Here is a 15,298-nt window from a genome sequence, read left to right as displayed (position 1 = left end):
TGAAATTGAGCAATGGCTGTGGAGCTGGACAAGACTATACCCGGCACAGTCACAACATGACCTCTAGGTCAATTTTCAGTCAAGATAAGAGTAAACATTCCTCATTTCAAAAATATTAGTATACTGTTTGTTTTTAATATGTCCTTAATCTATGCAAGAAAATCTTGGGGGGAAAACATCTTATATTTTTCAAGTAGACCATCCCACAGACTCAGGTTATTATAGCCTCATAAACACCTTCACCTCCAGACTGTGAAAAATTCCATCTTCATGTGTAGTGCTTTTCTCTTAAATTATTTTATTTATCTTTTTTCTATTACTCTGTCCTTCTTCCATGGATATTTTAATCCTTGGCCACTTTTATTTGTTGTTCATCCAGCCTAAATCCATGGGTACACATATATCTGAGCTGGTTAGTGTCTATTTCTGCTTCACTCTAACACAGCTGCAGAACAAATGATAAAGCAAGCAGGAAGTCCGGCAGGATACATGAAGGCAGAAAAAAAAACTTCTCGCTTAGACCACAAAACCCATTCTATTTCTGGATATAAATAACTTATACTTGGTTAAAAGGAAGTACCTAGTACATCTTATTAAAAAAAAAAAAGAGGATGCATTCTAAAAAATTTAGAGAAGTTTGAATATTTACCCAGAAAGGAAGGATAGTTTCTACATTTAAAAAGTTTTTCTTTAGTACATTATATACTAGTGAATATATGTGTGTGTGTGTGTGTGTGTGTGTGTGTGTGTGTGTGTGTGTGTGTGTGTGTGTGTGTGTGATTGAACAGGCTCAATAAACAGCACCCCACTTCCCTACTGGGTTCCTAAAACAATTGAAAAATAAGACAAAAGAAATATTATCTTTCTTACTGATGAAGGCTTATAAAGAGAAAATGTGGCTTTATCTGTGGGCAACTGGGCTTTCTAGAACTGAATCCCAGAATGAGTCAGATTTGAGTACCCAGTCACAGGCAAGGCTGGACAAGGGCAGGCCTCCCCACAACAAATATCAGAGGAAAACCATACGGACAGGCACAGGCTCCCAAGAGTAGAGGGCATTGGGCTCGACTTGTCAAATTTCTCCTTCTAAACTCGCCAATCAGATTAGTGAAAGGAGAGAGTGAGGGGGTGTGGAGGCTAAGAGGGTCAAAGCTAGTGGGACAGCCTCCGCATGAGGGGAAAGATCAGAAGTAAGAAAAACATGTATCCATCACCATTTAACCAGTCAAACCTATACTACTTACTGAGGAAGATAGCAGTAGAGGGTTAAGTTAATGTCCACTGAAAGATACACATTGATTTTGACATGAATTACAATAAATAATATTTATTTAAAGCTAAAAAATAATATTTATTTAAAAATAAAAAACATAGCCTTGGAAGCAAAAAAAAAAAGAACATTGTGATAGCAGCAATGTGTGCTACACTTGGAAAAATAATAAAGCCATATAATAAAATGGATCAAAACTTTTAAAGATATATTATTTAAGAAGCAAAAATCTTAGTGTTCATACCGTATGTCCTTGAAGTGTATATATGAGCCTTCCTTCTAAGAGGTCCAGAATCTTAAGCGTACCATCTGAAGAAGCAGTGATGAGATAGTTACCCGAAGGATGGAATGATACACAATTAACTCCACCGCTGTGAACTGATTTGTAGAAAATTAAAGCAAAAAGTTCAGAGAATAATTCTTAATTCTAGAGATGCCCCTTTACCCTATTAGCAATGCTAGGCTGAAAGCAAGAATCAATTAGGGGCAATGTCTCCACAGCAACCAAAATTCCACATAGCTCATGAGACAGAATAGCTTTATAAATGAGAGTGTGTCATGGAAGGATGATCTTAATAAACACATAACTATAAAATCTTCAGATATATTACCAATATAAGCAACCATTGATTACCACCAGCTCACATAAGGTATACATCTTAGCCTTAAACTAAATTTAATAACCAGTTAACAAGGACAAGGGGTGAAGAGTATGGAGATATATTTGGAGAAGGGCAGTCTTGCCAGCTTAAGAATTCATTTCTGGACAACCTCCTTCCAATAGGAGGCAGTATAACACAGCGATCAAAAGTTTGTTCATCACTGTATTTTATAAAAATGTACTTTATGAACAGAAAGTCCCATGTCAGTTCTATCAATATTTTAGCAAGTAACTTAGCCCCTTTAAGCCTCAGTTTCCTTATCTTTAAAGTGGAGGTAATAGTAATACCTCTTAGGGCTGTTGTGAGGATTTAGCAGTGTCTGCTACATTATAGTTATTAAGAAAGGGAAACGTGGATTTAATATACATCTAATATACACTAAGAAATCAATTCATTTCTCTTTTAACTTCAATATATGGGCACAGTGGGATGTTGTTTTCTACCAGTTATAACACCTATCTGTGCTCAGGTATCTCCTTCTGAGTCAATTTCTATCCTGGATTCTTATACAAAGCAGATAACCAAAGTTTGAAAATCTTACAGTAACCTTTCTTCTTTTCTTTTCTTTTTTTTTTTACAGCCCTGGCATCATTTTTAAGGTCGCTCTACCCTCTTCTGCAGGCTGGCCTCTACTCCAGCTCCTTGGACCATGCTGCTGATAGGGGCTAACTCTTCTCTAGTCAGTTCAAAGTCAGCCCATCTTTCTCATTAAGAGGGCCAAGCCACACTGAGAAGGATAGTCTGTCAGCGTAATAACTTCCTAGAGGAGGCCATTTTACAACTGAATTTTGTTATGGAAATTGTTACCTTGATAATGCTGGAGTAACTTGTTCACTCTTATATCCCAGATTTTCACGGTATGATCAGAACCTGCTGAAGCTATGCATGTACCACTAGGGTTAAAATCCACAAAATTTGCAAACCTAGGAGGAAAGAATAAGATGGTCTAATATTTCGATTTCTCTTTCCTCTCATTTCTTTATTTGAATTGTAATAATTAAATGTCTCCTTAGCAAACTAACCCATATAAATGCAAAAAGAGAATGGACTTACCCTACAAAATCTGAGAAGTTATTAACACATTGCTTATTTGTGGTATCCCAGATTTTAATAGTTTTATCCTCACTACATGATACAATTAGTCTTCCATCAGGTGAAAACCTGTAAAGCATAAGAAAGATAATTTTTGTGGAAGGCTCCTGACAATCACCCCCACCCCCAACATGACATACACATGACATACATGTACATATTAAATACCATAGGCCAGTGTTAGCACACCACGCAGCAAACTCCTATTCTGCTGCCAACATCTTTTCCAACTAAAAATAAGCACAACGAATGACACTGATAGACCATTAAAAAGACGAAAATATACTATATAGACTAACCAAGAATCTTTTAACCTTTTATTCTTTTATATTTAAATAATTTAGTTTCATGGTAGTTTCTGTCTGAGGTCTGCACTGCTTCCAAGCCAAGTACCTTGTTTTTTAAAAGTATTCTCTATTTCTTTCTACTGTCGTTTTCCGGTGTTATCCATATGACCCAAGAGAGCATTTATTACTCATCCTACCAACCCTGCAGTGAGACTTTTTGTAAGAAAAGAACTGGTGTGTTGAGAATTAAAATTGAATGCTATCATCAACAAAAGAACCAACTCCCCAAGCCTGTAACTTCCTGGATTTGGGGAGGCCAGAGAGCTCCAACAGACTGAAAATAGGACAACTCATTTATACAAAACTGAAGTTCCTTCATGGACACACCTATTATCCGGACGCCCCATTAAAAACCAAATGAGAAAATTCTCAGACATCTTGTCTACTGCCTTTATACTCTCTTTCCCTTTAAAACCCATTCCAAGGTTCTTTTTCTCTCTTAAGTGCCTTTTTAGAATGGAGATAGAAAAGCAGAAGGCTGAAAAGAAAATGAAAAATTTTAGACTATTAAGAAACTATGGAGCAGAAGCAAGAAGAACTACAGTCCTGCAGCCTGCGGAACAAAAACCACATTCACAGAAAGATAGACAAGATGAAAAGGCAGAGGGCTATGTACCGGATGAAGGAACAAGATAAAACCCCAGAAAAACAACTAAATGAAGTGGAGATAGGCAATCTTCCAGAAAAAGAATTCAGGATAATGATAGTGAAGATGATCCAGGACCTCGGAAAAAGAATGGAGGCAAAGATCAAGAAGATGCAAGAAATGTTTAACAAAGACCTAGAAGAATTAAAGAACAAACAAACAGAGATGAACAATACAATAACTGAAATGAAAACTACACCACAAGGAATCAATAGCAGATTAACTGAGGCAGAAGAACGGATGCATGACCTGGAAGACAGAATGGTGGAATTCACTGCTGCAGAACAGAATAAAGAAAAAAGAATGAAAACAGCATAAGAGACCTCTGGGACAACATTAAACGCAACAACATTCTCATTATAGGGGTCCCAGAAGGAGAAGAGAGACAGAAAGGACCCGAGAATATATCTGAAGAGATTATAGTCGAAAACTTCCTTAACATGGGTAAGGAAATAGCCACCCAAGTCCAGGAAGCACAGTGAGTCCCATACAGGATAAACCCAAGGAGAAACACACCGAGACACATAGTAATCAAACAGGCAAAAATTAAAGACAAAGAAAAATTATTGAAAGCAGCAAGGGACAAACGACAAATAACATACAAGGGAACCCCCGTAAGGTTAACAGCTGATTTCTCAGCAGAAACTCTACAAGCCACAGGGGAGTGGCATGATATACTTAAAGTGATGAAAGGGAAGAACCTACAACCAAGATTACTCTGCCTGGCAAGGATCTCATTAAGATTCGGTGGAGAAATCAAAAGCTTTACAGAGAAGCAAAAGCTAAGAGAATTCAGCACCACCAAACCAGCCCTACAACAAATGCTAAAGGAACTTCTCTAAGTGGGAAACACAAGAGAACAAAAGGACCTACAAAAACAAACCCAAAACAATTAAGAAAATGGTCATAGGAACATACATATCAATAATTGCCTTAAACGTGAACAGATTAAATGGTCCAACCAAAAGACACAGGCTTGCTGAATGGATACCAAAACAAGACCCATATATATGCTGCCTCTAAGAGACCCACTTCAGACCTAGGGACACATTCAGACTGAAAGTGAGGGGATGGAAAAAGATATTCCATGCAAATGGAAATCAAAAGAAAGCTGGAGTAGCAATACTCATATCAGATAAAATAGACTTTAAAACAAAGAATGTTACAAGAGACAAGGAAGGACACTACATAATGATCAAGGGATCAATCCAAGAAGAAGATATAACAATTATAAATATATATGCACCCAACATAGGAGCACCTCAATACATAAGGCAAATGCTAACAGCTATAAAAGAGGAAATCGACGGTAACACAATAATTGTGGGGGACTTTAACACCTCACTTACACCAATGGACAGATCATCCAAAATGAAAATAAATAAGGAAACAGAAGCTTTAAATGACACAATAGACCAGATAGATTTACTTGATATTTATAGGACATTCCATCCAAAAACAGCAGATTACACTTTCTTCTCAAGTGTGCACAGAACATTCTCCAGGATAGATCACATCTCGGGTCACAAATCAAGCCTCAGTAAACTTAAGAAAATTGAAATCATATCAAGCATCTTTTCTGACCACAACGCTATGAGATTAGAAATCAATTACAGGGGAAAAAACGTAAAAAACACAAACACATGGAGGCTAAACAATATGTTACTAAATAACCAAGAGATCACTGAAGAAATCAAAGAGGAAATCAAAAAATACCTAGAGACAAATGACAATGAAAACACGAAGATCCAAAACCTATGGGATGCAGCAAAAGCAGTTCTAAGAGGGAAGTTTATAGCTATACAAGCCTACATCAAGAAACAAGAAAAATCTCAAATAAACGACCTAACGTTACACGTAAAGGAACTAGAGAAAGAAGAACGAACAAAACCCAAACTTAGCAGAAGGAAAGAAATCATAAAGATCAGAGCAGAAATAAATGAAAAAGAAATGAAGAAAACAATTGCAAAGATCAATAAAACTAAAAGCTGGTTCTTTGAGAAGATAAACAAAATTGATAAACCATTGGCCAGACTCATCAAGAAAAAGAGGGAGAGGACTCAAATCAATAATATTAGAAATGAAAAAGGGGAAGTTACAATAGACACTGCAGAAATACAAAGCACCCTAATAGACTACTACAAGCAACTCTATGCCAATAAAATGGACAACCTGGAAGAAATGTACAAATTCTTAGAAAGGTATAACCTTCCAAGACTGAACCAGGAAGAAATTGAAAATATGAACAGACCAATGACAAGTAATGAAATTGAAACTGTGATTAAAAATCTTCCAACAAACAAAAGTCCAGGACCAGACAGCTTCACAGGTGAATTCTATCAAACATTTAGAGAAGAGCTAACACCCATCCTTCTCAAACTCTTCCAAAAAATTGCGGAGGAACACTCCCAAACTCATTCTATGAGGCCACCATCAATCACCCTGATACCAAAACCAGACAAAGATACTACAAAAAAAGAAAATTACAGACCAATATCACTGATGAATATAGATACAAAAATCCTCAACAAAATACTAGCAAACAGAATCCAACAACACATTAAAAGGATCATACACCATGATCAAGTGGGACTTATCCCAGGGATGCAAGGATTCTTCAATATACGTAAATCAATCAATGTGATACACCATATTAACAAATTGAAGAATAAAAACCATATGATCATCTCAATAGATGCAGAAAAAGCTTTTGACAAAATTCAACACCCATTTATGATAAAAAGTCTCCAGAAAGTGGGCATAGAGGGAACCTACCTCAACATAGTAAAGGCCATATATGACAAACCCACAGCAAACATCATTCTCAATGGTGAAAAACTGAAACCATTTCCTCTAAGATCAGGAACATGACAAGGATGTCCATTCTCACCACTATTATTCAACATAGTTTTGGAAGTCCTAGCCACGGCAATCAGAGAAGAAAAAGAAATAAAAGGAATACAAATTGGAGGAGAAGAAGTAAAACTGTCACTGTTTGCAGATGACATGATACTATACATAGAGAGTCCTAAAGATGCCACCAGAAAACTACTAGAGCTAATCAATGAATTTGGTAAAGTTGCAGGATACAAAATTAATTCACAGAAATCTCTTGCATTCCTATACACTAATGATGAAAAATCTGAAAGAGAAATTAAGGAAACACTCCCATTTACCATTGCAACAAAAAGAATAAAATACCTAGGAATAAACCTACCTAGGGAGACAAAAGACCTGTATGCAGAAAACTCTAAGACACTGATGAAAGAAATTAAAGATGATACCAACAGATGGAGAGATATACCATGTTCTTGGATTGGAAGAATCAATATTGTGAAAATGACTATACTATCCAAAGCAATCTACAGATTCAATGCCATCCCTATCAAATTACCAATGGCATTTTTTAGGGAACTATAACAAAAAATCTTAAAATTTGTATGGAGACACACAAGACCCCGAATAGCCAAAGCAGTCCTGAGGGAAAAAAACAGAGCTGGAGGAATCAGACTCCCTGACTTCAGACTATACTACAAAGCTACAGTAATCAAGACAATATGGTACTGGCACAAAAACAGGAACATAGATCAATGGAACAGGATAGAAAGCCCAGAGATAAACCCACGCACCTATGGTCAATTAATCTATGACAAAGGAGGGAAAGATATACAATGGAGAAAAGACAGTCTCTTCAATAAGTGGTGCTGGGAAAACTGGACAGCAACATGTAAAAGAATGAAATTAGAACACTCCCTAACACCATACACAAAAATAAACTCAAAATGGATTCGAGACCAAAATGTAAGACCGGACACTATAAAACTCTTAGAGGAAAATATAAGAAGAATACTCTTTGACATAAATCACAGCAAGATCTTTTGTGATCCACCTCCTAGAGTAATGGAAATAAAAATAAAAATAAACAAATGGGACCTAATGAAACTTCAAAGCTTTTGCACAGCAAAGGAAACCATAAACAAGACGAATAGACAACCCTCAGAATGGGAGAAAATATTTGCAAACGAATCAATGGACAAAGGATTAATCTCCAAAATATATAAACAGCTCATGCAGCTGAATATTAAAGAAACAAACAACCCAATCCAAAAATGGGCAGAAGACCTAAATAGTCATTTCTCCAAAGACATACAGATGGCCAAGAAGCACATGAAAAGCTGCTCAACATCCCTAATTATTAGAGAAATGCAAATCAAAACTACAATGAGGTATCACCTCACACCAGTTAGAATGGGCATCATCAGAAAATACACAAACAATAAATGCTGGAGAGGGTGTGGACAAAAGGGAACCCTCTTGCACTGTTGGTGGGAATGTAAATTGATACAGCCACTATGGAGAACAGTACGGAGGTTCCTTAAAAAACTAAAAATAGAATTACCATATGATCCAGCAATCCCTCTACTGGGCATATATCCAGAGAAAACCATAATTCAAAATGACACATGCACCCCAATGTTCATTGCAGCACTATTTACAGTAGCCAGGTCATGGACGCAAACTAAATGCCCATCGACAGACAAATGGATAAAGAAGATGTGGTACATATATACAATGGAATATTACTCAGCCATAAAAAGGAATGAAATTGGGTCATTTGTAGAGACGTGGATGGATCTAGAAACTGTCATACAGAGTGAAGTAAGTCAGAAAGAGAAAAACAAATATCGTATATTAACGCATGTATGTGGAACCTAGAAAAATGGTACAGATGAACCGGTTTTCAGGGCAGAAATTGAGACACAGATGTAGAGAACAAATGTATGGACACCAAGGGGGGAAAGCGGCGGTGGGGGGGGGTGGTGTGCTGAATTGGGTGATTGGGATTGACATGTATACACTGATGTGTATAAAATTGATGACTAATAAGAATCTGCTGTATAAAAAAAATAAATTAATAAAATTCAAAAATTAAAAAAAAAAGGAAACTATGAACAGTAATTTTGCTATTAATATTTTAGCAATAACAAAAACCAAAAAAGACAGATTTAGGTCATAGACCAATTATGTTTCGATTTTATTTGTAGTTTCCCTCTCTGCCCAGATTACTATAAAAGTCATTAACTAAGGGTGTGGATTATAAGTGAAGGTTTTTCTTTTTGTTTTCTCACTGTCCCCTCCCCTGCCCCTCCCATTCTTAAGGTTGGCCTAAAAATAATTCTTCCTAACAGAAACTTTCAATCTGGAATTTATGAATTCACCATATTTTAAAAGCAACATAGATGCAAAATTAAGTTCTATGTGAGATAGTTTTTAAAAATTCAAGAAAATAACCTTGCAAGGAAATATCTTCCACACTGGGCAGTTCAGCTTGATTTTATAATAATATTTTATTAATCTTTTCCTTTAGGAAAATATGTGAGGAAGATTCAAATATGAAAGACAGTTTTACAGAAATGCTCCAAATAGATGTAACTTATTTTGTATAGACACTGGGGAAGAAAAACCTATACAGTATCCCCATGAAAATAAACTTTGCATAGTACTTGTAAAGAACTAATGTAAGAAATCAAATTGTGTTTATTAATAAGCTATCTTTTAAAAAAATTATTTAATGTGAGCATTCTAAATGATAAGAATATTTCTAGGAGATGAGTTGATTCTGACATTTTAAGAAAGCAATGATGAAAAAAATGTAATAGAATGGAAGAATTAGGTTAAAAACAAAGTACAAATATACTCATTCTATGACATTATTGGCCAAATACCACCACCACCACCATCATCATCATTATCCTGTCAACATTTACTGAGCATCTGTGTCCTAGAATGGTTCTTAACACTTTACCTGTAGCAACTCATTTAATCCTCAGAATAACCCTACAAAACAATTGCTATTGCCGGCCTCAATTTACAGATGAATAAACCAAGGCACATAAAGGATCAGTAACTGCCAGTCACACAGCCAGGAAGATGTGAACTAGGCAGTCTGGTTCCAGAGCCAAATCTCTCAGCCACTCTGTTTAAGTCTCTGACAGAAAGGAAAGTTTCTTTTACTGGCCAAAGTACAGCACAGGAAGTTCTGTGTGGCTTGTGTAACCACAGAAAGTTCTAAAGTGGAGAAAAACCACAGGCAATGCTCTTAGGAGGCTATATGGCTGGGCTCTGCCTGATAGGCTAACCACTAGACAATCCTTTAACAAAAATCTGTGTGTCTGCTGCCATACCTGATCAGTGTCCTTGAGGAGTTTATGGGGAAGATAGTCATTCATTGGCTCATTCGAATATTTACTGAGCACCTGCCAGAACCAGGCACTGGGCACTGGCCTGGGTACTAGGAATACCACAGTGAAGGAGACTGCTAAGACCCCTACTCTCATGAGGCTTTCATACAAGGAAGGAGGGAGGGCACACAAATAATATAACTTTAGATAACGGTAAGAACAGAGTTGGTAACAAAAAGGTGCCAGTTAGTTACCAGAAGCTCCACAGAAGAAACAGGATTTTAAAGAAACTTGTGAATCAGGAAAAGAAGGTATCTTGACCAGCCAGAAATTCATCCTGAGCAGGAGGGGCCATAGCCTGGGAGAAATCTCCCCAGCACTAGAGAAATGAAGGGAATGTGAACCTCAGATAAGTAAGGAGTGGAGGAGTCGACTGGGATGAAAGAAGGCGGTGCCTGAGGGGGGCGTTTCTACCTCCCCCCTCTGCACGACCAAAGCGGGGCTCGGGGTTAGGGCCTCTCACTTGCTCTGGACACTGTGTATAATCGCCGCGTAAACTCTCTGTCGGCTCTTTTCGCCTTTGGAGGGGTTGAAAGTGAGGATGGCGGTTTGTATCTTCTCCTCCCTTTTATTTTTAATTAGATACATCAGAAATAGGTTCACGCCAACAAAACAGGCTTCTCTTTGCCCTGACTTTGATCAGGAAAGGATAGTCCTTTTTTTGTCAGGGCTCAAACAACATCTAATGGGGTTATTAATTTGAAGAATTAAGAGAATACAAAATTTCTATCAAGACATTAAAAAAATTTCTAACACAACACTCTAATTCAGTACCACCTAACCACCTTTTAAAACTTCCAGCCAGTGTGTCAAGAAGACGGATGTCACATTAGTCAACAGTGACTAATGGGTCAGCAGACGTGAGCTGTCTGTAAGGCATCTGAGAAGTTAACTCCTTCCTATTCAAGCCCGTAAAATGCACTGGTACTCTTTGGAGAAAATGAGGGAATTCTTGAACTTTTTTCTAGAAAAACTGGTTCACATGTCCTTGAGAGTAGCCCAAGTTATGTAACAGGAGTTCTTTAACTTAGAATCTATGGAGTTCCTGAAACTATATATAAAATTATATGTCCATAAGCACAGTCACTGAGTTATTCGTTCATTAGCGAGCCAAACAGGTCCATGAACCCTGAGAAGTTTTAAAGTGCTTTCATAAGAAATCAAAACTTTCATTTGGCTATTTCTTATCATTAGACTAAACCGTCTATAAAAACACAATATATACATGCATGTATCGAATCACCACATTGTACACCTTACGCTTATACAAGGCTATATGTCAATTATATCTTAATAAAGCTGGTGGGGGAGGAACAAGGGCACACAGCCCCTGCCAGACACTCAGCTGCATGGAGGAAGGGCTAAGCCTTCTGAGATGAGAGCTTGTGACTCAACCGTCAGCCCTCCAAACAGGAGGAGGACACAGAAGACTAATTTGGGGGTTAGATACACCACATTTAGGAACTGGATATCGTCCCTGAGGACCAACCTGGACTCCAGGGGCTGAAGGATATCTATTTAGCATCCAATGTCAGCCACACTCACCAGCTCCAACTCTGGGGGCGGGGGTAGGGTGAAAAAAAGAAAAGAAATTAAAAATACGGGAGGATAGAAAGGGAATAGTGGGAGAGAAGGAAAGAATGAAGGAAATACAGAAAGAAAAATATTCTCCAAAAAAAAAAAAAAAAAACAACCAACCCTACATTTCTGGCCCTCAGGGCTCTGAGACCAGAGTAGGCACTGTTTCATGTCCCTTAAGAAACAAATCATTAGTAAGTGGTACTCTGAAGCCAGCAGCTATTCAACAGGAGGGGAAAGCAGTAAAAAGCAGTGAAAATAAGACTGCCCAGTCAGTACAGAGTCCTGAATTCTAAAGCCAATTTTGCAACTGCCCAGCTATGTAACCTTGTGAAACTCATAACCACTCTGGCCACCATTTTCTATTTGGATAATGAGAAATTCTGGATTGCATTCAGGCCTAAAACTTCCATAGCCTCATTAAAAAAAAAAAAAAATTGGCAGTCTCAGAGTTTGCTTTGATGGGATTTTGGGTTTACATAGTGAAGCTGGAGTTCAAGGCAATAAGCAGAACGGTTATGCTTTTTAAGGGTTGGTCAGCATTAGAGGAGAAACCGTCTGTTGATCGCAGTAACAGGATTCATTCCTGTAACTGCTGAGAGACAAAAAGCAGACGAAAGAGACATAAGAAGATTTAAGTATGCCATGAAACATGCTAATTATTGCTGGGTCATTTACCATTTACACGCCCAGACTCCTCTCCCGGGATTTCCACCCATAAGTACAACTGCCTACTAAGCGTTTCCTCTTGGATATCCTGCAGGCACCTCTGACTCTGAACTTGTCCCAATCTGAACTCATTATCTTCTTCCCCGAACTGCTCCTCCAGCGTTCCTTTTCTCAGTAAGTGGTTTCTCAAGACAGAAACCTAGGAGTCAAGCTTGATTCCTTTCTCCTCCACTTGCTGCCACATTCCAATCCATTATCAGGCCCTGCTGACATTCCATTCTCCACAATCAATAAAATTGATCTTTAAATCTTAAATAAATTTTTTCTGATTAAAACCTTTCGGTGGTTTCACATTTCCCTTGGGAAAAAGTGACACACCACTGCTTCCCGGGTCCTCCAGGATCTGCCCTCCTGTCTCTTCATCTCCATCACCTCACTCTTCCTGGCACCACACCCCTCTTCTCTCGGGTCTTTCTCTTGCCTCAGGTGTTCCCTCACATGCTGTTCCCTTTGCTTCAAACACCGATCCCTACTCTTTATCTAGTTTTAAATACCTAAGGGGATTTTACTCATACTTCAAGTCTCTGCTCAGGGTCACTTCCTCAGGAAAAGCTTTCCTGAACTCCTCCCCCCAGTAGGTCTGCTCTCCAGTATGCATCTTAGAGTAGCTCACAGTCACTCTTACAACCAATTATTCTGTTTGCTTCCCTAAGAGAATGTAAACTCCAAGAAGAGAGAAACAACATCTGTCTTATTCACTCACTGCTGTATTCCCCAGGCACAGTATATGGTACTGAGTAGGTCCTCAGTAAATATGTAGGGCATTAAAAAACTTTTCAAGGGGATTTTCATCAGCCAATGAAAGCTGATGTTTAAAATCTTTGCAATTATTTGCACAACATAAACGTACTTAATGCCATTGAACTGTATACCTGAAAGTGGTTAAATGGTAAACTTTATATTATATGTAGTTTACTGCAATAAAGAAAAATCCTTGCAATTCAGATGATCAAAGATCACTTGTAACACTACCAAACACTGAAAACTAAGGTCAGATATTCCCCCTAAAATTAATGCTAGAAAAACAAAGTTAGAAAAGTCGTTCATTAGCCGCTACTTTTTTTTGCCTGAGGACACCTAAAGAAACATAAGTTATCCCACAACACACATTATTTTTTAAAATACAGGATTATAACAATTTGAACTTTTAGCAAAATTCATCTGCCACTAAAAATAAATATTTCTCAACCCGCATATGTAGATATTTCAAACGATACATGTTTTCTTCATTACTCGTTAAAGACAAATTGCTTGTTTAAAAAAACTGGGAAATATAGTAAGTAAGAAAAGCCCACAGTCCCATCACCCAAACAAAATCATGCAATATTTTATGTATGTAGGTACTTTATCTTTTGTTCATGTACAGACCTTTTCTATTATAATCATGAGTTCTGAATTTTGCCCTTCTTACCCCACACATAAACATGTTTTTATGCCACTACTTACATATATTCTCCTTTTAATGGGTAAATAATAATCTAAATTTTTTTAACCAGCTTTCTTTATTTGGAAAACTTGGTTATTTCCAGTTTCTCATCATCATTATAAATTACACTGAAAGCAATATCTTTAAATACAAAGCTTTTTCCTTTAAATACAAAAGAGTATTTATTTAGGATAGATTTACAGTTGTGGACTCACTGCAACAAAGACTCCTGATATATTTTGCAAATTGATTTCTAAAAAGACTAGAGTAATTTATATTTTTAAAGCATGAATATATCTCCCAATAGATGACATATCTTAAAAATATGAAATATTTCTGTGAATCAAGATGTATGATCATAAACGATAGTTAGTCCAGAAAACATAGCTACTCATCTCTTCTTACACTAATGGGCACCATCTCTGTGCCACATGGAGTAGGTCTGGACTCCAGGGACAAACTCATAATAAGTACTAGGCCCAGAGAGAGACACAGAATTTTAATTACTTAAGTCCATGGCACATTTAAAATTCAAATTCTTAAGGGAGAAATAATTGCTCTGTTGACCCTCTACATTCATTTAAATATGCTCTCCATGCACTGGAAGGAAAAGCAGTATCACTTAGACTATTTTTAATGTTTAGTTGTTTAATTCATCTACAATTTTTATAAATGTGTGGTGTGCAATACAGATCCAACTTTAAATTTTTCCAAATAGAAACATAATTATCTTAACTACATCTAAACAACTATTTTAATATATTAAATAACTATTTAATATTATCTTTTTTTAACATCTTTATTGAAGTATAATTGCTTTTACATTGTTGTGTTAGTTTCTGCCGTATAACAAAGTGAATCAGCTATACATATACCTATATCCCCATATCCCCTGCCTCCTGCATCTCCCTCCCACCCTCCCTATCCCACCCTTCTAGGTGGACAAAAAGCACCGAGATGATCTCCCTGGGCTATGCGGCTGCTTCCCATTAGCTACCTGTTTTACGTTTGGTAGTGTATATATCTCCGTGCCATTCTCTCACTTCATCCCAGCTTACCGTTCCCCCTCCCCATGTCCTCAAGTCCATTCTCTACGTCTGCATCTTTATTCCTGTCCTGCCCCTAGGTTCTTGAGAACCATTTTTCTTTAGATTCCATATATATGTGTTAGCATACAGTATTTGTTTTTCTCTTTCTGACTCACTTCACTCTGTATGACAGACTCTTGGTCCATCCACCTCACTACAAATAATTCAATTTCATTTCTTTTTATGGCTGAGTGATATTCCATTGTATATATGTGCCA

The 15,298-nt window shown here is 37.3% G+C and overlaps 1 protein-coding gene across 4 annotated transcripts in view; it reads right to left on the bottom strand.

Annotated features, from left to right (window-relative positions):
* Positions 1-15,298, bottom strand: part of POC1B (POC1 centriolar protein B) — a 145,200-nt gene that overhangs the window by 93,906 nt on the left and 35,996 nt on the right. For all 4 annotated transcript variants that reach the window (XM_082419017.1, XM_082419018.1, XM_082419015.1 and 1 more), the window contains exons 5-7: positions 2,986-3,093; positions 2,740-2,855; positions 1,515-1,648 (exon numbers count right to left, since the gene is read on the bottom strand). In XM_082419017.1, coding sequence (XP_082275143.1) covers positions 1,515-1,648; positions 2,740-2,855; positions 2,986-3,093 — 358 coding nt within the window. The remainder of the gene's footprint in view (positions 1-1,514; positions 1,649-2,739; positions 2,856-2,985; positions 3,094-15,298) is intronic.

This window comes from Balaenoptera physalus (assembly GCF_965194825.1).
Source record: "Balaenoptera physalus genome assembly, chromosome: 13".
Taxonomy (NCBI): domain Eukaryota; kingdom Metazoa; phylum Chordata; class Mammalia; order Artiodactyla; family Balaenopteridae; genus Balaenoptera; species Balaenoptera physalus.
The sequence above is the reverse complement of the archived record's forward strand: the minus strand, read 5'-3'. Positions and strand labels throughout refer to the sequence as shown.